This window comes from Halichoeres trimaculatus, unplaced genomic scaffold (assembly GCF_033239565.1).
Source record: "Halichoeres trimaculatus isolate MK-OKI-2021-1 unplaced genomic scaffold, fHalTri1.1 fHalTri1_scaffold_13, whole genome shotgun sequence".
NCBI classification, from domain to species: domain Eukaryota; kingdom Metazoa; phylum Chordata; class Actinopteri; order Labriformes; family Labridae; genus Halichoeres; species Halichoeres trimaculatus.
Window position 1 is genome coordinate 17,597,693 of NW_027437191.1, and position 24,721 is coordinate 17,622,413.

The following is a 24,721-nucleotide window of genomic DNA, read 5'->3' on the forward strand; positions in this document are numbered from 1 at the left end:
ATGATGTTGTCGTCACCCGTCTGTTCCTGATACAGTGAAGTAAAGCCGGATGCAGCCATATTAGATATGACGCAGGCTTCAAGCTTCCTTTCTAACAGCTACAGGGGCCCATCAGTCATGTGAGCTGTGTCTCTGGTTGGACAATCAGATAAACCTAATGTCTTCAAAACCGCTGAGTCAGAAAAAAATTCACCCCCCCATACAGTGTGCCGATAGTGGGATTAGCATTTCAGACCCAACTGTTTTTTTGAGCCAGGCTGTAATATGCTTTGAAATGCCATAAAAGCCTGTTTTTGTTGTTGTGCTCAAGGTTTCCAGTCTTTTTGCTCATGCTAATTCTTGATAACAGCAACTTTTAGCACTTCCGCATAGGCTTCATTTTTCTAGACTGGATGTTGTCCCTTGGGTCTTACTGTAGTTGGAATGGATCCTTGAGGCCCAGTCATCTTTGGTCACACGCCGGGATATGAGAACAACCAGCAGAGCTGCATTCATTGATTTTAACTTAGACACACAGGAGGTCAAGACCAGGAGCAGCCATGCTTTGAAAGTAATCAATCAAATCTTCAAACTAATCTGATAAAAAGAAAACAGGCAGCTAATGTTGGATGGCAGGCACAGGAGTGACGTGTTGGCGGCTGTCAGCAGCAGCTGCAGTCCTGTCTGTGTGTTCACTGGAAGCCTCAGCCACAAAACCCCTGGAGTTATATTTGAAACACGGAGAAAGACACATCTTTGCCCAAGCTTTTGATTGAAAACGAAAAGTGAAAATATAAATCTAGTCAGATTTCTCTAGAAAATGGAGTCCTAATAGAACAGAAAACAGTCAGTGCTATGACAGTTCAGAGTTTTTCTTACATCATTCTGGCCTGGTATGGATCAGCTTTTATGAAAGATAATTGAATGACAAAACAATATGTCACACGTTGCAAAATTCAAAACAGTGCTGTCATGTCTCATTGTATTTCCTTAAATACAACTGAAAATACAGACTTTGTTGACACACATCATGTGAAATATTCATTTAGATGTTGATAAATATGTATATGTTGGCCATATTTAGTACCGCTGCTCTACAGGGTCTAAAGATTGTAATATTTTCCAGCCTACCCTAAAATATACAAAGTTTTGATATTTCTAAAAAAAAAAACAAATCAAGCATTCATTTTCAGCTTTCCAGCCACTCACTTAATGATGTTTTCTAAGATTCATTTTCTTGCTCACTTAGTTTCCCATTGGCAGTCTTATTCCTTCATATTCAATCCCTCCAAAGCACAGAGGCTTTTCTCATATCTCATTTATTGATACTCTCTTTTAAATCCACTAATCACTTTAGAAATATTTAGAAGTTGTTGAAGATGTTTGTGTGAGCAGCATTTGAGCCAAGAGTAAGGGCACAAGTTGCTTTTGAATCTAGCTGCATTGTAAAATATAATTAAATTCTAAAGCTAATAGGCTTACAGTGTGTTAGCATAGATGGATGCATTTTTAAAGTGGATCTTTGACACTTTCAGATACCTAACGCTCTGGGTGTCAGATTTACAATGACTAATGTTAACATGCACACCCCTCTCATCCACAATAAATCACAGCTGAGCAGGGCTGCTCTTCCTCTCATGCATGAGAGCAGAGATGAGATTTTTTTTTGCCCCGCTAGATATTCTCCTCAGACAGAGTGACGTCTCTCTTTTTACTCGGACATTGTCATGGTAACTGCAGCGCTCGTCAGATTCCTTTTGCCCCAATCCATTTTCTCTGGCTGTCTATGAATATGATATTAGGGTTTTTTATCATACAGACTTGGGCTGGATGTGTCTGCATACTGCCCATTCAAAGGCTATCCATCAGACACACAGAGGCATACACACATCGACTAAAAGACCCGCACACACTCATTGGCACAGAGGGTGGTGCAGGGATTTTATACACAGACACACATAAATCAGTCAAAGCTAGAGGCCGGGCATCAAATGTTCCCTTCTGACATCTGCGTGTGCCCAATAACACTTTCTCTAACCCTCTTCAGATTGTTTGGGCCAAAAGCACAAGACATCTGTAAAGTTAAATCGCATCTCTGTTGACTTTCATCTGCAGTCTCTCCGTCCCTGCTCCCTCTCTCTCTCTAACCACCGAAAAGATCACCCTTCACCTCACAAATTTTCTTTTTATGAACCCTGCTTGAATTTTTTCCCCTCAATTTGTCTTGTCTCTCCTTTTCTTCCTCTCTTGCTTTACACTCTCCAGGAGATACTTGGCGGTCCTCATGCAGCTGAGCAGAAATACGACGCAGAGTTCTTCAAGAAGTTCCGCAGTCAAAATATTGTTTTGTCAGCAAGAAACTACGCCAGGGTAACATTACACTCTCTGCTGTTTGCACCTCAGTCTCACACTCATATACCAGCTTTATGCTTTTTTTTCATTGGTACATTTATAGGTTTGTAACAGATGTCCAGATTTTGTTGAAAACTATTGATAGAGACTACATCTTGTTGTGCCTCTGAACTTCTTTCTGTAAAGATGTTTTTTTTTAAATATATTCAGACTCTCCTCATAAACAGAACTTGTTTTTAGAGCTGGATTCACCCCTTTTTACACCAGCGTTGTGCAGTGTAGATGATTGAGAGTGCTGCATTCATTGTATCCACACTGCCAGAGAGCCGAACTGTTACATACTCTAGGATACTCTCAGGCTATTTTAATTACTTACAAATCAAAGCTCCTGTGAGGAGTTTTTAGCTGGTTGTGAAAAAAACGGGACATAAGAAAAGTCCAAAGAAGGCCCAAAAATTGACATCAACAAAAAGTTCCTCACAGGAGCTTCAGAAAGGGACAAAGATAGTAGGGCCCGTCCGATTAATCGGGCGGGCCGATTGCTACGTGGATATACTGTCGCTCCTGCTCCTGTGTGTTAATTAATATAAGGCTACTACACAGCGCCTCACTTTATGATGCCATGCAGGATTAACCTGAGCTTATAAATTCACCAGCTATTGTTTTGGTTGAAATAATTCTTGAAAATGTTTCAATGTATTTTGTTGTAATTGTATTTAGTGCATGTTTTGAAAGCAGCTACATTGTTACTTTAAATCTAGTTTAGTCCCATGCATTAAATGGAAGATGGAACTTTTCAATAGCTGGTAATAATTTGTGTTCATATACAGTATTTATCCTGTGTATATCAATAAATTTATTACATATATCAGCCGATATATTAGATATCAGTCGATATATTGGATATCAGTCAATATATTGGATATCGGCCTATATGTCGGATATTGGCTTCTTTTTGCCCCCGGTATCGACATCGGCCCCAAAAATACCATATCGGTCGGGCTCTAAAAGATAGTAAATGTTCAGTGAAGTAGCTCTTTCCAGTCTTCTCACCACTAAAGCACCGTTTCCACCAAGCGGTTCAGTTTGGTTTGTCCCTGCATGGATTTTACAGCGTTTCCACTGACTGATCCTGGGACAGATCCCCAAATAACCAAGACAAGCCGTCCCACTTTTTGACACCCTTCCTTAGGGGTTCTATACACCAGAACTCTAAAAAGTTTGATGCCAACACTTTGAATTCCTGTTTGATTGAATTTTCTCTATGCATGGTGCTGTAGTTCTTCCTCAGGTTGAAATCCTACAGGAAAGGGTTTGTGTTTAAGCACGCCAACACAAAGGATTGCATTTAAATTCCTGAAACTATGAAACCATTCGCCTTCTTCCCTAGAAGACATGGCATTGTATTGAATTGTGCTACGGATGGAGGTGTGCTATTAAGCAGTTCAGGAGCGTAAGCTTTAGAAAATTGGTCTATCAAGTTTCTACTGAAACCTCAAATCAAGGTTTTGTTGGAGTGAAAATACACACTTCCTCTTTTCTCTCCTCTGAGTGAAAGGAGTAAGTAGCAGTGTGATGTAAAGTGATCCTGCTTTGGGAGTTTTATTTGACAGAGAAAATTAGACAATTAAGGGTCCATTCTGTAACTTTAAATAAAGATTTTTGTAGTTTTCATCATCCAGTGCTCACCAGTGTCTCATGTTTTTGTAAGCTAAATGGCAAATTAGGTTTATCTGCAAAATGTGCAAACTTCAAGTTGTTAATAAACAAATTTAAAGAGAACAATTTCACCTGCTTGAATATTTGAAAGTGGTTTCTCAAACTTTAACAAAAACAGAGCCTCTTTTAAAGATTATCAGTCTCACAGCGAATTAGCCTGTGGCACTGCTGAGGAGTTACAGAAGCCCAGGCTGTTGTGATAACGGCCCTACTACTGAGTCTAGTATTTTTCATTTTCCTCTTGACAATACCTCAGAGACTCTCTGTGGGGTTTTGGTCTGGCGAGTTTGCTGGCCAGTCAAGAGCAGTAATATCATCATCATTTAACTGGCTTTTGAAACTTCTTGCACTTTTGGCAGTGCGGGCAGGTGCCAAGTCCTGCAGGAAAATGAAATGAAAGTTTTGTTTGCTGTATTGCTACCATCTTGTCCTGTTGTGGTTTTGGTAGGCGAAACTTATTCACCTGTATTTCATTTCATATTTTATCTGATATCATATCTACCTTTCTTGATTTTGTCCCTGTTCATTGTTGAAAGTAAGTATAACCTTTATAAAAAGCATGGATTCTCGATGTTGGGGAAAATTTGAGGCTGGTGTGGCAGCTCTGTATCTTACCTGTCATGCTGTGTTGAGTATTGTTGATATGATTTTGAGATAAGAAAAGTCATTTAAAGTGACCTTTTTTTACTCTGGCACACCACTTGCAGATATTAGTTGCAGTGAGCTGTTGAAATTGTTCTCATTTGGTTTGCTTTTTGCAAATACCTAATTTACAATGGGGGTTGAATAATTTTAAGTGCAGCTGAATGTACTGATCAGATTCAGCTCAGGTTCTCAGCTGCTGGATCACTCAGTTGTCGCTTGCCTGCAGGAGAGTAACGTGCAGGCTCTGGATATCCTCTTCACCTACCACGGATTGGAACTCCTCCAGCACCGGCTAGCCATCCTCCACAACTTCCCGGAAACCACCTCTCCTCACGAGTACACCATCCTGCTGCCTGAGGCCTGGTGAGACTCACACAAAGATACACACACACACACACAGTTTGTTTCAATAACTACAGTAAAAATCATAATCTCTGACTGCTTTTATGAAAAGTGGAGCAGCGTAGGTTGAAGCACAGCGCGTGAATGCCTCTAGCCGCTTGACGCTCAAAGCAAGTGTAAAGTGCTGCCGTCTTTTATGGATTGCACAATTCTCTTGAAATGTTTTATTTCAATTATCCTGTCAAAGCAAAGAGGTGAGTTGTCGAGAAAACAAAATGCAGAATGTGGCTTTAAAGATGCTGTCGAGAGGGAACGTTTATACTTCTTGAACTCCACATATATATGAACCACTGTATTAACTATTCTAATGTATTCAGCACCACAGTTTAGACTTGATGTGATCACAAAGAAGAGAAATTGTGGACGTACTGTATCAGAATATATTTTAAAAAGATCTTCAAAAAGAAGTCTTTTTTAAACAGAAATGGATCTTAGGACAAACATGTAAAAATAACTGTAAAGCTCACACCCTGTTATTTTCAACCCTGGTTGTTTTATTCATTGCCTTTTAAACAGCAGATATCTTTGTGTGCCATTAAGCAGTGGCACTGTTATCACATTGATGTCCCTTTCTGATGTCTAAAATACCAACATTCACACCTCTCTGAAATCCTCTTGTCACTCTGTTTCACATTATGTTTCTCGCTTCTTCCTCTGTTCTCACCTCTCAGCACTGATCTTTCTCAATATCAGCCAAGCTCATACGTTCATTTCCAAAACGTGTTTGGAGGACACACAGTCTATGGGCCAGCATTGTAAAACAGTACTGAAGAGGAATATTGTAGGGCATTACAGAGTGGGCCAGAAAGATTCAGCCATCGTTTTTTCTGCACTATCCAAAAATGCTTGCAGACAAACACAACAAACATTGAACACAGTTTCTATACTTTATTCTCTGTCACCAAAAAGATTTACGTCTCATTATGGCCACCCTTTGCCTTTATCATAGCCTGGAGACGACCTGGCACTGACACGGCCTAGCATGAGCGCCCAATGTCTCTGAATCAAGTTTTGACCATGACTTGATCAGAGCTGTCTTCAAAGTGGTGACACTGCTGTGAGATACTCTAGAGCAGGTTTTCTTTCCAACCAAAAACTCCACCAGCTGATTTCACTGATTAGTCCCTGCTCTCTGTTTGAAGGTGAGGTAATCAGTGAAATCAGCTGGTGGAGTTTTTGGTTGGGAAGAAAACCTGCAGCCTCTCCCTGGCACAAGTTTAAGATCTCTGCTCTAGAGACTTCACTCTCCAGGATAGACCAGATTGCAAAGTCCATTGGATTGATGTCCTTGGACTTGACGGAGGCCACATGTTCTTGTCCCAGGAGCCAGGAAAGTGCTGCTTGCACCAGGCCTGTGTGACGTTGGATGTGTGAGCTGCTGAACCATCTTGTGTGAAGACATACTGGTTTCCAAAAGCATTGGTACACCAAGGCAACACTTTTTCCTCAAGCATTTGAAGGTACACCTGGCTGTTCACTTTCACACCCCCCTGAATGAAGACCAAAGGAGACTTTGAGCCATCAGATGGAACAGCAGCCCACACCATGACTCCAGCTGGCTCCTGACGACGAAAATTGAGTTCTGCAGCCTTCGGCTAGGTGCTGTGCACTATGTGCATAAACCCTGTCATTCTGGGAATTGACCACTGCCTGAACAGTGAAGATCTTCTCATCAGACCAAACCAGGACTTTGTCTGCGGCACTCTGGATCTCCTGCAGCATCATTTTCCCCCTGTTAAGCCGTTTTTTCTTAGAAGCGGCTAAAATCAGTTGCCTGTGTTGCATTTTTCGTGCTTTCAGTCCAAGATCCTTTTTGACGATTCTTCTTAGTGAAGTTCTTGAGATGTTCACTTCCTTTGCTGTTGCCCTCATGCTTCTGTGAGGATCCCTTTGGATTCTTTTCCTCACCATCTCAACAACCCTTTTGGTCCAGACTGAAGGGTTTTTTTTTCCCAGGGATTGGCTTGCTGGTGGTATTGCCAGTCTCCTTATATTGTTTCATGACATTGTGGACAGTCTTGCGACAATCGTTCACCTTTTTCATGATTTGCATTGTTGTCAGTCCAGCCTCCTTCAAGGTCACAATCTGGTCGCGCTTACCCTTCGATGCCATACTTGACAATCATTTGGAGTAAACTAATGAACTCAGGTACATCAAAAGCTATGCCTTTTAAGAGAAACTATCCAAAATTTTAAGTTTCTAGGACAAAAGCTAAGCAAACAAAATAGAGATATTCAATGGGTGAATCTTTCTGGCCCACCCTGTGTAAGTAGAGATTTAAGGGTACACGTGATGTCCAAATCACACCAGATTCACAATTTGCAATTTGGACAATTGGCGCAGGTTGATTGTGTGAGACAGATTCAAGCACTGAACAACACAAAAAAAAATCAGATTTTCAAAATAAAATACCTTTTGTCAATGTCAGGTCATTTCTCAATTTACTATAACAACAGACAGACATAATACCAGACGCCAACAGGTTTGGGGTTTAACCGCCCAATAAGGAGTCTTCATTGTTGTTGGGAAGTGCAGGGATTACTCTCTATTGTGTCTCCAGCTGTTGGGGACAAAGATAGTGGTCTGGTGGTCCTGCTATGTGCTGGGCTCAACATGTAGTCGATGTGATGGAAGATGGAACAGACACAGTGTGAGTTTATTTGTTTATTGATTTATTTATTTATTGATTGATTGCAAATTTTAAAAAAATGAAACGTGAAATGAACCATACTTGATGATTTAGTACAAGAACAAAACTAAACTGAACAAAGCAACAAACCATCATCAGGAAATGTGCAGGAGGGGCCATTAAAAGCCATAGGGGCTTGTTGAATAGCTCTCCTAAAACCGTCCTAGAATGAAATGTACCTATACCATCACGCAAATATGCAAATAAGTAACAGAAATTCAAACAAATGAACTACAGTTAAACAGGGGGAAAATCAATCATGTGTGTAAAAGAGTGATAAGAAGATGAAAAAAAAAGAAGACAAAGATTAATTAAATTAGGGGGATAAAAAAATCCCCACTATCCTTTCCGTAGTGTTGTGTCATGTCATATTGTGCTGCATCATATTCTGTTGAATAAGTCCTCTTTGATCCTATTGTACCTAATCGCATGGTGTCATCCTATGCACCATATCATGTTGTATCATAGGTTGTATTGTTACAACCCTGAATAGACCCTTTATGGTTCAGTAATGGAAGTCTCAGATTGGATATATAGGTGAGTGCAGCTTTATTGTTACTTATAAGCAGCATTTCTGCTTTTCTCTCTCCTCTATTTTACACTTCTCTTCTTGGTACCGGAATTTTATTTATTTATATACTACATCTACATTAATATAAAGAGACATTAATGGTAATCATAAACATAACAGCTCCTCATAAGCTACAAAAATTAGGGACTGCTCTCGTGGCTTACATCCACACACACACACACAATGCCTTGCTCTCTTTTATTAGCCATGTCTGAGTTTGTATGGAGGTCAGGCAGCTGTGGCTCTGCAGTGAGCATCCATCATGGCTCTGACGCTGTGGGGCAGTTTCCTATTTTCCCCAGCCTGTGAGCTCCAACTGCTCCTCCCAACAGCGCTCGCTTGCTGCCACACTGCAGCAGACGGAGCCGGCTGAAGCCATCTGTTTGGAGCTCACTTTGCTATACGCCAAAGTCCTGCTTCACTGCAAGGGGAAAATACTCTCTTGTAATATTGATCAGATCTGCAAGGGGGACCTCTAGATGCATGGAAAAAATGCAGAATAATGGTGGTTTTATAATGAAAACTTTGCCTGTAGCTTGACAGGGCCTGGCCAAGTGGAAATAAAAATAAACTTAAGGCCTCAAGTTTGCCATGCGTCTCCTTTTCCTCCCACCCATCTTTCCTTTTTTTGCTTCTCTCAGTTTGACAGGAAGTAGATTAGGGGAGCGGGTGAGGAATAATTCATTCTTCCATCGATATTCAAGCTCTCGCACCAATATTTACTCTCCACCCTCTAACCCGGCTGACTCTAATGAGGGGTGAGGAGCTGGAAAGGTCCCCTCTCTGTGGGCATTTTGGGAGTAGGAATCCAGAGTTTTTTTCGATCTATGTCATCTCTGTTAAAACTCCAATCATGATATATGAACTTGTGCTAGAGTTCTTGTAAAAAAACGTCCCACTTTTGTACGTTGACGTAAATCACATCCACTACTAGGACTCTTCTTATGTATTTTGTGATTGGAAAGAATTTATAGCAGTGTTGAAAAACTGCTGCGATGTGTGTGCACTTGGCCTTTAATGGCACCAAAGCTCTGGATGATTTGTAGCCTGCTCTATCTCCTCGAGTTTTACAGCCTCTGTAGATATTTTCTTGTCTATGTACCGACAAATAGATATCAAGTGGAAATGCAGCGGTATTGGAATAAGATAGAGCAGCCTTGGTTCATCCCTGCTCCTCAGATTGGGCGTATGCACATCCTGTGCGTCTGTGAGTCTCGTTGGCAGTGACGTGCTGGGTTACTGAGTCATTTTTCACTTTGGTTGCTTTGCGTGTGTGTTTCCGATTCATCTTCCTCACACCTGTCACATTCAAGGAGACCAGGAAGAAATAAAGCTCAGTGTTGACATGGCATGCGGAGAATAAAAGTCTCTGCTATTTGCAACCGAGGCACGGCTCTCTTCTTTCCCAAACTTCTTTGACTTGTTTATTGTTGTGCTTTCAATTTTTTCCCCCTTACCTTCTTCCCATTATTATCTCCGGCTGTTTCAATTTCCCATATGTTGCTACCTTTCACCAGTTTCCCTGTAGTTTATGACCGTTTTTAGTCCAACACGGTAAATGTCTCTGCTGATTTATTAACAGGTGCCACGATAGGTAGGTGGGTCTAATTTTTCTCTCTAGTTTACTCTGCCTTTGCTTCTTTCTCCCTACTTTTTAGTCTTGATGACAGAGGCGAGCTGGTGTTGATCCCATGGGATGAGCAGAGGCACAGAGAGATGGACTGGTGTGAAGCAGAGGAGTGCAGGTAAACAGTGAACATCATCACACTGACATTATCGCATTGCACACAAAGCATTACAAGAAGTTGAATTGAGGAAAACTGATACATACCATAATAGAATCTCTCCGTCTCCATGATAACAAAGCCTCTCGCAGTGTGGAGTTGTTTTTATTCTCACTCCATGCAGGCCAGATGCTTGTGCTGGCATCATTATGTGGAACAAAACATGACATCCTGTTATCTCAATGTAAAACAGAACCATAGCAAACTAATACCACATCTTGTTGCACTGCCAATTTATGCCATTTGCTTGCTTCTGTAGGGAGCCAGCTTCATTTACAATTTTATTTAGCAGCCTCTTTTTATGGCTCCTTGGTGTGGAGTCATAAAATCAGTTGGCGATTGGGTTGCAGTTGGCCAGGGAATGCAGGCTGAAATAGCGATACTGTTTGATACCAGCAATGTTTAGGGTTGTATTTGTGACTTCTTTCTCTTCTGCTTCTCTCTGCCATTTTTTGCCACCTGGTTCTTCCCATTTTCCTCAACTGTACGTTTTTCCTTTGCTTGATCATACCCTGTATCCTCTTGTGGAAAAACAAAAGTGTTTGAATTGTGTTATTAATCCTTAGAAATACCACAATACCAAAATCAGCACTGTGTTGCCCTGCTCTGATATTTTCTGCCTTTACTATCTTGTTGTCAGCTTTGAAACTCACACCATTGGTGTCTGGGAGCTCTGACAGCTTAATTAAACATGAATATATTACTTTTAGTTCTGAAATGCCAAATGTATATATTCTCCAGCAGGGATTGTGGGATTGGGTCAAATAAAGCCTCAGTGCTCAAACTGCAACTGCAGACGGAGCAACTTGATGAGGTTTAAATAGATTTTGAGTAACATTTTATTTTTATAGCCTCGAGCAATTGGTTATATTTGGCTTAAGCTCCTCACAAAACTTAACAAATAAACTCACTGGTGGTTTGGGGTTTTTAATGACGACAGTGGCTTATAAAAAAATACATGAAATATCACCAGATTCAGCTTTTGTTTGTTCCCTTGTTGCCTACTTTTTAAAAAGTGAGTAAAGATGCACCCCTCTCCATCTTTGTGTTCTCTAGAGCGGTCCTGGACCAGAACTTGTTTGACGATGACAGTTTCATTTACGAGGAGGCTCCAGAGCTGCTGAGGTTTCGAACAGCTGAGCCCTCCATAGAGCTGCTGACCGACTGGTACCAGAGCAGAGCGAAGGACATCGACGACTGTTCACGACAGGTTTGGATACTTTTGTCAGGTTTTTGTATCAAAAGAATCCAGCAAGGGCTGTATTTCTCAAGAATCAAAGCAGTAAAAAAAATAGTTTTTACAACAACAAAAGATGCTTTTCCACCAGAAGTAGCACAAACTTTTAGTTCTGGGAACTTCTTTTCAACGAGCTAAACTGTTCTTGTGGTACATTTTTGTGCATGTAGTCCTAGGACTACAAACTGGACTACACCTGGCCCCACAGCCCTGATAACATAATTTAATCTCAGTTTAAAACTGGGCCAAACCTGCAGTTTTTGTATTGTTCAAAGATTTTCAGTAGAATTTGGATAACTTTGATCCAGAACAACAGGATTATCCTGATCCCAACAGGGGGTAGGATTTCAAGGGGGATTTCAGGACTTGCCCCACGTTTAATCAGCTGTTGCAAACTTGACAACTTATTAGCTATAAGTTGCCAGTTTAAAATCCCAGTACTGAATTTAGACCCTGGATCCTACTGTTGAAATGCAGAATTCCTCCAAAAGTCCCTGGTTCTTGGAGGAAGTTCCATAAGATATCAAAAACACCTGAAGATGCTTTGTTAAACAGGGTTACAAATTCTACTAAAACACATTTTTGGAAACTTATTTTATAAACTTTTATCTAGGATTTTTTTGTATGTACCCAATATCATAATGCAGATTAGTCGTCAGTTAGATAAAAAAAGGTCTGCCCTTGTGGAAAAAGAAACAACATTGAAAAAACAGTACCTATCTGTTGGAACTGAGGTTGGATTGGTCATTTCTGATGCATTCCAGAAAGTCTGGAAACCCTGATGCTTATTACCCTTCTTTATTATATTTTGCTGATTAGGATTTTGATCAAGTTTAGAGTTTTAGATGTACTCGCACACAGATGATTTTCCACAGATATATTTAAACACGGACAAAGCACTGTAAGTAGCCACAGGTTGTTTTCTTCCTACCTTCGCTATCCATACAAACTGCTCTCCTGCATGCACCGAGCTAGCTGATGCCAGGCCGCTCAACACTGAACAAAGTAAACAAACTGAAACTGAAATAGAGATAAACTCACTTCCATTACAGGATATTTCTGCTAGATTTACATTTTAAAGCAAACCAGCAACATGAAGGCATTCATCAACATCTGGCAATTGTGGAAGTTAATTTCCTTGGCACTCTTCTTCTTCTTTTTAATGACTGGAGCAGGAAAATGTCACGAGCAGGGATACAGACTGCAGACGAGATGTTGCCAGTCTCCATCAGTAAAGGTCACTTTGATCCTATCGGGATGCTCATTATCATATTTGCCATATGGACTTCTAATGAAGAGTAACCAAAGCTTCTGTCATCTCACGTTCTGTTGCTGTAACTGAAAAATCAGACTTGATAGGACTTTATTTAGAGGCGTAATGGAATGTAACCACCGGAGCTGCCCACTCTCTACACCCACGTGATCCTAAAATCCACAGCTCTTCTGTCCCCCCCTCCTTCACAGTGATGGATCAAGGTTGTCACGGCACTGCTTTGTCTTTGTGAAAGGACTAACTAGAGTGCACTCATATCTTTTCCCTTCATTTCTCCGCTTTATCCCTTTTACTGGGTGTAAGGAGGATGGAGGAGAAGAGATTTGGGAGTCCATAGCTCATTTTTTCAAGACAGCAGGGGGATCATGCCTTTTATCATCCACTCAAGAGAGAAAGAGACTTAGCATGTGTGTAAAATGAGTCATTGTTAATCTTCAGGAATCACACTAGCTCTCTTTCATTCTCTCCTTCTTTTTTTCATTCCACTTCATCTGCTTTTTCTCTCTCACATGTTACTCTGGGAACCTCTTGGGATGTCCTTTACTCTTGCATCTGTTCCTTTTCACACACTTCCCCCCCCTCATGCGTTCTCGAAAAAGACAGAAACACTGTAGACGCTTTTTGCCTTCCCTCCTGCCCTCTTAACTTTTTTCGTCTCATTTGTTCTCTCTCGTTTGCACCCTCCTTCCATCCCTCATTTGGTCGTGTTTATGCTTGGGAGAGCGTTTTAATGGAGCAAAAATGGGGCTTGATTAAAAGGAGCCCCATCAGAGGAAGCTGGAGTGTTTAAAACCAGTCACAGAGCCGCAGGAAGCGAGGCAATGAATAAGAAGATTGACAAGATGGCTCAGAGAGGGAGGCAGGCTTTGCAAAAGCAGAGAATGAAAGTGCAACCAAAAGGAGAGATAAATGCCAGGCCAGTGCAGCATCCCTAGTTAGGTTAGAGTGGATTACTGACAGACATAGGGGAGGACAGGGGTGACAAATGTTGAGGTAAAAAGGAAAACTATCTCATAGAAAGAGCTGTCTGTGGGGAAAGAAAATCACTGGTTACAAGGGGTTGAAAGGGTAGAAATAAAGGATATTAAAAACAAGTGTTGTTTGGAACATAGCTGGCAGCAAGAGAGCACAAAATGAGAGGGTGGCTTTGAAAAGCAGACAGATACTGGGTGCAGGCATACAGAGGAGGCAAAGGGCCAGACACAGGAGTTCAAATAGGGGCCATACTTTCTTTTGATGGGTACAAAATACTTGCAAGAGGTAGGAAGAGGATGAGAAAATTAAGCAGAGATGAAGAGAAAATGTGGAAACAATGTGCAAAAATAAAGGACTAAGAAGGCAGAACAAAGGCGGTTTTAAATTGAGTTGGAAAATTAAACCGAGGAGTCGCTGAAAACTGCTAGGGGATTTGAAAGGGGAGATGGTGCAGAGAGAGAAAAAGAGGAAACAAGTTGTGTTGCCGTGCAGAGAAGAGAGGAGGAGGGAGGGCATTGAGACGAGGCCGTAATTAAAAAGTGCGAGATTTTAACATCTGAATTGTGTGTGGTTAGCTGGGGAATGTGTCCCCAGAGAGTGGGGGAAGAGAGAAGGAGAAAGAGGAGTGAACGAGGAGGATCTTTACTCACAGTTAGATCAATAGACTTCTCTCTCTTGTTGTATCTAATTGCTTAGGCTCTGACTCAAGGTTGATTTAAGTTTTTCTCCCCTTTCCTTCGTTTGTATGTATGTGCTCAGCTTACAAATGAAGGCACGCTATTATTTATTCTGCAAGAATTGGACTTAGATAAGCTGAAGATGACAAGGTTACAGCCCTTGAGTGTGTGTGTGTATGTGTGCATATGTGTGAGTGTCTGTGTTTGTAAAGGTGAGACACTGTGCTAACCGCTGTGCCCGAGAGCGCTCCTTTTCTAAAAGGTGGAGAGAAAGCAATCATCACTACAGGGCCCAGCGGCTTCTGCTATCGATTGGCTAGCATCCACAGGTGGCTGAGCATCGATTGGCCGGGCGTGCTGCCAGCGTATAGGTGGTCGGTTATTGACTGGTTGCTCTTCTGGATGGGATTTTATTGATCACAGTAGCAGGAAGCCCAATTGTCCCTAGTTTATTGTCTAAAGACTAATGATTAGATATTAGCAAAGAGTGACAGATATTATTTGGTGTTGGATTAGTTGGGATATTGTTGTTTTTTTCACTTATCGGTTCAGCAACCTCAGCAACAGTTCTTCATTGACTTGGTGCCTTGCATGAAACAGCCTCTTTACTCACCTGCTGCACAGGTTGTTACTTTGGCAGGGTTAACTAGACTGTAACTTGATAGAGAGATAAAAAGCAGGAGGTACGAGTGAATAAGGAAAGGACTGCAGAGATAACTCAATAAAAGTTACATACCAGGAAATTTGTAAGATACAGAAATGTTTCTTTAGTGCTTTTGTGCTGCTTTGGATTCTCCAACCCCCTGGAGTTTGACTCATTGTTCAGCTTGCTCTCAGAACAGAACACAAGTTTATTGCCATCTGCACAGATATAGGACTGTGCAAGTGCATTGAAATGTGTTTGTTTTGCTTCTAAAGTCAGCTTTATAAACTTAAAGAATGACATTGTAAATCAAATCATGATTATAAAAAAACAAGTCTGGACTTAAAAAAAACAAATCATGTCAAATTTTCACACTTAAAAAGAGAGACAGCATCTTACCTCAGTGACCGTCAACAGTTTATTTACATAAACAACTGCTCCTCTCACACTGCTCCTCTGACTCAAGGCGTCCCCCAGGGTTCGGTGCTTGGTCCCCTTCTTTTCATCATATATCTGCTCCCCCTTGGTGACATTTTACCCCCATCATGGCCTTCACTTTCATTGTTATGCAGATGACATTCAGCTATACATTTCCACCAAAGCCATAACCCCAGACACACACTCCTCAATCATAAACTGCCTCACTGACATAAATACTTGGATGAACCACAACTTCCTATCACTTAACTACAACAAATCTGAACTCATAATCATTGGCCCTAAGTCCCTCAATAACCCCATCCAGGACTTCAGTCTCACTTTCAACAACTCTCTACAATCTCCCTCACCTCACCTCCGTAACCTTGAAACCATTTTTGAAAGCAACCTTTCTTTTCACCATCACATCTCTCAGCTCACTAAAACGGCCTTTTTTCCATCTCAGAAACATAGCCCGCCTCCATCCATTCCTTCCCTTTTATGCTGCTAAAAACATATTCATGCATTCATCACTTCACACTTAAGACTACTGTAACAGCATCCTTCATGTACATCATCCAAAGTCCACCATAAGCTACAGTACAGTCAAAACTCTGCTGCTCTCCACCTCACAGAACCAAGCACCATACCTGGGGGACAGAGCATTTTCCATAGCCGCCCCACTCTCTGGAACTCACTCCCCACGCATATTCAAAACTGCTCCGACTTCTCTTCATTCAAATCTCTGTTAAAAACTCACCTTTTCAAACTAGCTTTTAATTTGTTATTGTACTGTTGTTTTGTTTTGTTTTTGTGTTGTTTGACTTCTGTTTACTTACTTGTATTCATTTTAACGGTTGTAAAGTGTCTTTGAGTTCTTGAAAAGCGCTACATAAATGAAATTTATTATTGAATATGTACTCTTATATACTATAATGCTTGTACGTTGAATTGACGCCCATACCAAAGCCTATGACATTGCCTGTTCTGTAGCCTATGCTGTGAGTCTTTGAAGCCCTTTTCCTACACAGTAGATTATGGGCTTAACAGGGGTGGGGGAAAAAAAATCAAAAAATCGATATATTGGGATTTTTTGTTTGACAATATCAAAATTGGGATTCTTTGTCAAAAATCATTTTTGTTTTCAAATTCAAATTCTTCATTTTGGTGTTTGTTTACAAACTGGATTTGAAAAAAAAAAATACCACTTTACGCCAGCAGAGGGTGAAATTTTTCTCTCTGACTCACATGGTTCCTGATAAAGTGTGTACATTATCATCATCAGTTAACTTTTTTTATATGGTCTGGTGTTAAAAAAGCAAATTAAAACAGCAAAAAATTGAAAATATTGTAGAATTTTAATTTTTAATTTAATTGGCACTCCAAAAATGGTAATAGAACAGAATCACCAGGATAGCATATTGTACTGGCCCGAGGGCAAAGCCTATCGTGCACCTCCTCCGAAAAGTCAAAAAGAAGCAGGCCACATGCCCTATGATTGGTCCACTTGGCAAAGTTTTTCAACAACAGACACACTTTGCTCAGATCTGCTTTTTCCTGCATTTAACAAATTTCCAGGATGACTGTACACCGGCCACACTCTCCATCTCTTGCAACATTTACTCTATATTCTTCCTTATAATAGTTTCTGTGCTATTAAAGCTTATGGCACTGTGGGAAGGTGCCTTTTTTCTCTGGCATGTGCTATTATCTCAACAGGGATAATTTGAATACCATAGATTACTCTGTGCTTATAAAAACACATTTACCTGTTACAATATCCAAACATGACGATAATGGAGGTGATACTAGATACTTACATTTACAAAGTTGTGGTAGGACATTTTAAAAAAGTAGAAGATAAACCCACTGAATCCATGAAACTTGGATTTGTTCTGTACATGTGTCAAAGTTGATGTTTGTCTTGGGTAATGGCTACGCATCAATACAATGCTGTGGATTGTCAGTACATTTTCAGCACAAACAAGAGTTCTCCAGAGGATGAACCCTTCTAAACCAACGCCCTGACTTTCTCTCAAGCATCAGTGATAGTTTGTGGTCAGGTCATCAGCTGTTTGATGGGTATTTAGGGAAAATTTGTTAGCTTTTTTTATTTACCAACTTTTCAGTTACAGCAGTTAGAAATAATCATGCATTTCTCAGATACCTAAATTTTTCTATTCTGTTTTTCTGTTATTTTTATTTTTATGGTTTTAATGAAAGTTTTTCAGCCTTACAGAACAGCGTGTAACTTTTCTTCTTGTTGCTTCCTCGTACTTTGCTCATCTTTCATTCAAATTCTCTGTCTCTGTCAGGTGGACTGTGCCCTGTCTCTGGTGCGCCTGGGAAAGGAGCGGGAGATCCCGGGGCTCGAGCTCTTGTGCGATGACTTGGTCACCATGGAAACACTGGTGTATGAGACGTCATGTGAATTGAGTCTGACACTAAAAGATTTGCAGCAGCTAAGTGACATCGACAAGCTCCGCCTGCTCATGAAAAATGTAAGCATAAATCAAACACAATATCTGCACTTTACATTCATTTCATTCATTTATTTTAGTAGTTCATTTCAAAAAGTGAAACTCATAAACTACATAAATTCAATACACACAGAGAAATATTTCCAACATTTATTCTTTTTAATGTGATAATTGAGACTTAGCATTATCTCAGAACTCCCAAATCTTAGTATCTCAGTGTTGGAGTTTCTTATGTGAGAATGATGAGAAAGGATGTGTAACACAGAAATGTTGACCGTCTGAGAAGTTAGTTTAATTAGGTGCACTCAATAATTGTTAAGGGCATCAGTGTTGTGTAGTATGGAGGTTATCTGCCTGTGGTACTGCTGAGGATTATGGAAGCCCAGGTTGCTTCGATACTTGCCTTCAGCTCGCTTGTGTTATGAGGTCTGGTGACTTTCTTCCCTCTCTTGACTACATTGCATAGTTTGCTGGCTGATCAAGCACAGTAATGCCATGGTCATGTAACTGGATTTTGGTACTTTTGGCAGTGTGGGCAGGTGACTCTTTTTTTCACTGGCATGAACTGTTGTCCTACCAGGAATGTTATGAATACCACAAATTTTCCTGCACTTGAAGATGCAATGAGGAGGATCTGTTTTAATTGGGCTGCCTCGCCACCTTCTGGCCTGGAGTCTAACGCACACTGTCACAAAGATGTGACTTTTAACCAGGCATGTGTTTGTTTTGGTAAAAATTTTCTTTGTTCAGGACAACTTTTTAGCAGATACAATGTGACAAGGTAAGGTATTTATCAGTACAGTTATGCAGCACTTTTGTTCAAAATGTGACAACAAGCAAACATTGTAATCAAACCAAACTTTATTGATAAAGCACTTTTCAAACATATTAAAATGCAACTCAAAGTACTTCACAAGATAAAACAATAAAATAACGAAACATAAAACATTAAAAAATGAAAGCCCATCCCTCCCACTCCCACATATAGACCCAACCCCCCACACACACACCCACACTCACAAACACAGTAAGACTGGTAACATGATATGGCACAAAGGATCCAGGTGAGGAGAAGCCACCCATGGGTGGCCATCTACACCGAGAGGCACCGTAGTCCACTGCCACAGGGAGTGCCGCCACAGAGACCTCCCCCCACAGCCCAAACAGACCAGAGCACATGTAGCGCAGAGCCTCCCCCAGTCCCCCAGGTCTAAGGGGTCTCCAGGACGACACCCCTGTGGGCAGACCAGACACAACTCCCGGTATGGAGGGCCCCCATGAGGAGAATAATGGAGCTAAAAACTAAAAGATTCAGACAGGCAATGATGATAAAATGTCTTGGAATGTGAGGGTTTGGATAATGTAAAAGTCATAAAATGCGCAAGACTTGAAATAATATAAATACAGATAGAAATAAATGAAATAAAATAGAAAATCATTAAAGGCATGATAAGAGAAATAAGATAGTAAAAGAAATCTGTCTGACAGTTAAGCTCCTGTTTCCACCATCACTGTAAAACTAATCCAAGAGATAGTTTTCAGCAGAGAAAAACACAGATTTCTTTCATCACTTTTAAACTTTGTCAGCCAGCGTGGTGTTGTCAAAGAGACTTTTACGTGCCCTAAATAGTTCCGGTCCTGCTCGACCTGATCGGAAAGCAATGAAGTATGAACTAGAAGTATTTTGAAGTAACCCATAGTGATGCTGATAATGTAATTTTAAAGCGTGGATTATGATCTTACTGGCATATGTCTAAGAGGGAGACTTTTTCGAGCTCACTTTGAAGCTCCTCTGAGTCCCTTTAAAGAAACACTTCCCCTCCGACCATATCCAAACATCATGGTAATGGATATAGTTTTGGATATTTGCATTATTTTATGTAATTTCTTAGCTTAGATCAAATGCCATTGCTAGGTATAAACTTCTATGGAGCTTTTGAAGCATCCCTCCTTGAGAAAGTGTTGCCAACCCTTCCCTTCTTAAATTAGTTAAATGATCATTTCCCTGCACACTGCTCTGTGTACTTCACACTGTCAATAAAAAGAAATCCTGCCTTGCAATTACATTTAATTTGAGAGTTCTATAGTGCGGGTAATGTTATCCTTGATGGTAGCTTATGAAACATAATGTATGCTAATTATAACTTTAATAAGCAACAAAGCAAACAGAATAAATGCTGTTTGAAAAGATTTTCATAGCAGTCTTGCAAAAATTCACTTTAATCCTTCAAATACTGGACATTTGATTGAACAACTCCCCATCCAACAGTAGAAAGAGTTATAAAAGCTAGTCCACTGCAGGTACCACACTTACAAGTCCCCTTAGAGTACACAATATGAGCTGTCCTCTAAATTGTAGCTAATGACTGCCAGCTTCAGCCTGTGAGGACCACTGCCAGTAGTATCTGCCATAGCGGCGGACAGCCAGGAAATGTTGTTGACTGCACCAACACATGCTGTTTGACTGGTACTCCCTTTGGGTGCGACGCAAGTGTGTGTGTGTCTGTGAATGTTAACCAAACTTGCTTAGATTAAATTCACTGTGTCTGATCTCTTTCTTTATCAGAGACACCACGCAGCAAATGAAATGTTGGCATGTGGGCGTACAACTTTGCATTGAGCATCCTAATGTGTTTTCGATCTCATTTTAGTCATGGGTGCTCTCCTATCTGTATATCCTGAGTCAGAGCTGATGCAAGGTGGGTGCCAGGCCCTGTATGAACTTGAAACACTTCAGCATAAATCATAGAACATCCCACACGCTCAAGCTATTGTAGTTCAAGTTCAGGTTTAATTGCATCGCAGGGTTTTATGTAAATGCATTTGAAATTACTCTTCGCTGTTCTAAAACATTTAATCAAGAAAATAGATCTAAGATCAGGGAACAGTGCCCACAGGGTGTGTATTGGATTACATTATCTTTCCCAACCTGCAAACATGGATTGTCTTTTTTTTTCATTTTGGACCACTTTGTCACGTTACATTCTGAGATTATGTTTCTTGGTAACCTGATAGACTTCCTACTTATTTCCTCGGCAGCAGTAACACATTACAAAAGCTGTCAGGGAACACCAGGGTTACAAATTTAAGCCCACATCTTATTGAAGAACAATTAGTGACCTGCTGGTACTATAACCACAATAAAATACCCACAACCCATGATGCAACTTTTTTTTTCCAATCCATTGCCTTCTGAAGATGCTGAGTGCCTCTGATGATGTGTCTTAAAGCAGGCATTCCAATGTTACCAGAGGTTAGCAATATATGATTTTCAGACAGGAATTACTTTTCCAGTAGTGTCTGAAAAGTAACTTGAAGAGCCAATGGAGTTAGTTTGAAGAAACAAAATCTTAAGAGGGGTTTCAAACCTGACATATTGACAGGACAGAAAAAAAAGTATCTCAGTTCGATACCTCTCTGTGGATTATTCTACATCCAGAACACCTCCTGTACCCAAATCTGGTCATGCTGCTCAAGATTCTGCATTTTTTGTAGAAGATAAAATGATTTGTGTCACATACGATGACAGAGTGGTACATCAATAAAACCATGAATACAGTATCCCTGCAATCCACTTCAAACAGATAGTCCCCACAGTCCCTATAAGTCAAGGTAAGCATACACTAAATGCGTTTTTAGCATGACCTCCCACCTCAAATACTCCAGATACATCTGCAGTCAGGCTGGTATGTGTTGACTGCGTTTGTCAACTCACACCACCTGCGTGTTCAGTCTGACAAGCTGCATGACTGACAGACAGCAGGAGCCGCAAGTCCGAGAAGTTCCCATGCTCATTCATGTTGGGCTGTAAAACCTCAAACCTATTGACTCCTGTTCTGGCTCCACTCATTACGTCGGTTTTTGGTTGTAGTCAAGCTAAATATGACATCATTTCGATACTGATTGTTTTATTTTGAAAATCACTAGGTGTTTTTAAGTAGTTTTCCTTTCAACTACCTGTCCCACTCGATCTTCCCTACGCTTAATGTATGCGTCACAGCTCCTGCATCTGGCAAAAACTGGATGGCTGTGTATTACCTGCAACCTGTCCGGCTGCAACTGATCCAGTGACAGATTGACTTGAATGGAAAACTATCAATAGTGCTGTTACAAAGCAGGGACACATCTGGTGTATTTTGATCAGCCTTGAAATTTAGAGAGCTTCTAACTGGCTTGTAGTACTTTGGTTAAAAAAGTTGTCATGTGCAACTCCTGCTTTCTTTGGCAGTGACTGTCAAGTCTGCTTCTCAATTGATTTGTATTTTCTTTTATATCAGCTTTTATGAAGGAAACTTGATACAAGAAACTGCAAAAACAAAGAAGTGGAGGCATGTTCTGAGATAAGATCTTTGATGGAGTCCAGTGCTCTTTTTCTCAGTGTTAACCATGGGTTTGCTTTGGAACTGTAATTGCACTTTTAAAGAGGAGATAGTGTGTAAATTCCTCATCAATCTGATTTTATGATACGTAAACCTTGTCTTAAACATAGTGTTGTTGTTTCAACAGTCCTGCCCTGAGCGCTACGTAAAGGACGTCTTCCAGTGGATGGTGCCGTTCCTGCATCGATGCGAGGGGCAGAGAGAGGGTGCTGCAAAGTCTCTGCTCAGAGAGTATCTGGTCACCCAGGCCCAGAGAGACCTCGCCCTGCCCCTCATCATCTTCCAGCACTCCAAACCTGACGTAAGTAGTCCTACGTAACAATTGAAGGGTGTGTCACACTTGGATAAACACAACTTACACACACTCACACTCGGGCACACACACACTTGTGTATATGTTGTGTCTGGCTGTTTGTGCCGTGTCAGGACTGGTGTCATATCACTGTGCAGTAAAAGTTGTATTTATGTTCCCATAAGGGCACGGCCAAGGACAGATCTCCTGGCCGTTTGAAACCACACACAACACACTCAAAAACACACACTCTCAAAGGGGAAAAAATATTGAACCTTAATGTGTGTGCGCAAACACTCAAGGTTCGGTCACGCCTTTTTATACACACACACACACACACACACACACACACACACACACACACACACACACACACACACACACACACACACACACACACACACACACACACACACACACACACACACACACACACACACAAACAAACTCACCACATCTCTCATCCAGTGCCAGCAGAAGATCATTGGGGACCCAGACCAGCTGATGGAAGTGGCCCTGGAGTGCATCTACAGCTGTGAGAGAGATGACCAGCTGAGTCTCTGCTATGACATCCTGGAGTGTCTGCCACAGAGAGGCTATGGGTAAGCTGCACAAAAACACACAGATGAAGCCACACATCGACAAAAATGTACAGGATATAACAAACTCAGATTTATTGAGGGAGTAGTTCATAAAATCACAAGACAACAATGGTGTCATCCTCCCTTCTTTTCCCTCTCCTTACAAGTTACCCCCACCGCCCCCCTTTCTCTGTCTCTCTTTTTCATACTTAACTCTTTCTCCAAGGAGCCATCAGTTAACTTAGCCACAACCCATGCACTGTTTCACATTTCCTGTCTCAACACTCTCCCCTCCCACCTCTTCTGTAACACTATTTATTTCATATGGCAAGAGGGCCTGTCCTTCAATTCTCCCATGAGGCTGTGTGGGGAAGCAGTGCATCAGGAGGAGAGTGGGATAATAAAAGACTGAGAGGTGATAGTACAAAAGAACAAATTGTTGATAAAATGAACCTGTAACATGTTCTGGTATTTGAAATGAATTAAAATGCCTCATTATCAGATGGATTACCGATCCTGTGTGCACTTTAATTGGAAAATTGAACCAGTACTGTTGGGAGAGTTCCTTTTTTACCTCGACACTTAACTGCGATATAACAGCCACACTTTTCAACAATGGTGTCTTTTGCCCTTTTCAACTGTCTCACATAGCTTGCATATGCTCATAGAAGAGGAAAACTGCACTAAAACAAGACATTATGGTATTGTTGTACTGAATTGAACAAGTCTTTTGCGAGAAATTAATGCTTCATTTTGCAGCTTAGAGCTAATTAGCTGTGAATTTGTATTTTTTTCCCTTCCTGCACCGTAGCGCCTGGTTAAAAGCTTTTTCACTTATATTCTGCTGGTTTTTCTCGATAGAATTTAAATGTAATGACAGTCTACATTTCCTATCCACACCCATCTTGCTGTTTGGGGTTCAAATTTTGTGTATGGTTCAAGCTGATGTAAAGCAAACATTTTGGAAGCCAACTTAACAAAATTCACAAAATTTATAATCCTTTTAGTAAAGGCAGCAACCCAAAAATCAGCAAACAAGGAAACCATGAAGTGCTCTAACTCAGACTCTTTGTTGTTTACAGAGGGAGGCCAGACATTTTTCAAAAATTAACAATAACAACATTATGCTATTCAGAAACAAGTTGATAACTTAATTTTGTCGACCACAAATTTGTAATTTTTTCAGCCTTTTTATACAACAGCTAATTCTGTCAAAAGTACTTGGTACGGATTCACATAAAATTAAAAGGTACAGTGTTTATACCTAAACACATCCTTGTGATTGTGAGGGAAAGTAGGCTGTTTTCCATACTATACATGGACACAGCATTGCAAGTTTTTAAAACTCTGATCAAAGAGCTTGGCAATCCTAGTGGATCAACCATAACACAAACAAAAAAAAGGGTTTTGGTAGTCAACTATACACTGTTGATTTAGGGCAGTAGTGGTAAACACCAGGGCTATTAAAAATAATCATTTTTCCAATGCATCGCGATGCAGACATGAATTAATAAATAGATAATTTTGCACAAAACATTGATTTGGAACTTATTCTACTGTTGTAGATGTTGATGTGTTGATAATAGCCTCCAATTTTCATTTTCATTATTATTATTATTATTTTT

At 40.6% G+C, this 24,721-nt stretch overlaps 1 protein-coding gene across 1 annotated transcript in view; it reads left to right on the plus strand.

Moving 5' to 3' along the window:
• Positions 1-24,721, plus strand: part of nbas (NBAS subunit of NRZ tethering complex) — a 221,581-nt gene that overhangs the window by 46,551 nt on the left and 150,309 nt on the right. Inside the window, exons 20-26 of the mRNA XM_074685126.1 lie at positions 2,245-2,349; positions 4,922-5,058; positions 10,017-10,103; positions 11,199-11,352; positions 17,680-17,865; positions 22,351-22,524; positions 22,984-23,117. Of these exons, the coding sequence (XP_074541227.1) occupies positions 2,245-2,349; positions 4,922-5,058; positions 10,017-10,103; positions 11,199-11,352; positions 17,680-17,865; positions 22,351-22,524; positions 22,984-23,117 (977 nt within the window). The remainder of the gene's footprint in view (positions 1-2,244; positions 2,350-4,921; positions 5,059-10,016; positions 10,104-11,198; positions 11,353-17,679; positions 17,866-22,350; positions 22,525-22,983; positions 23,118-24,721) is intronic.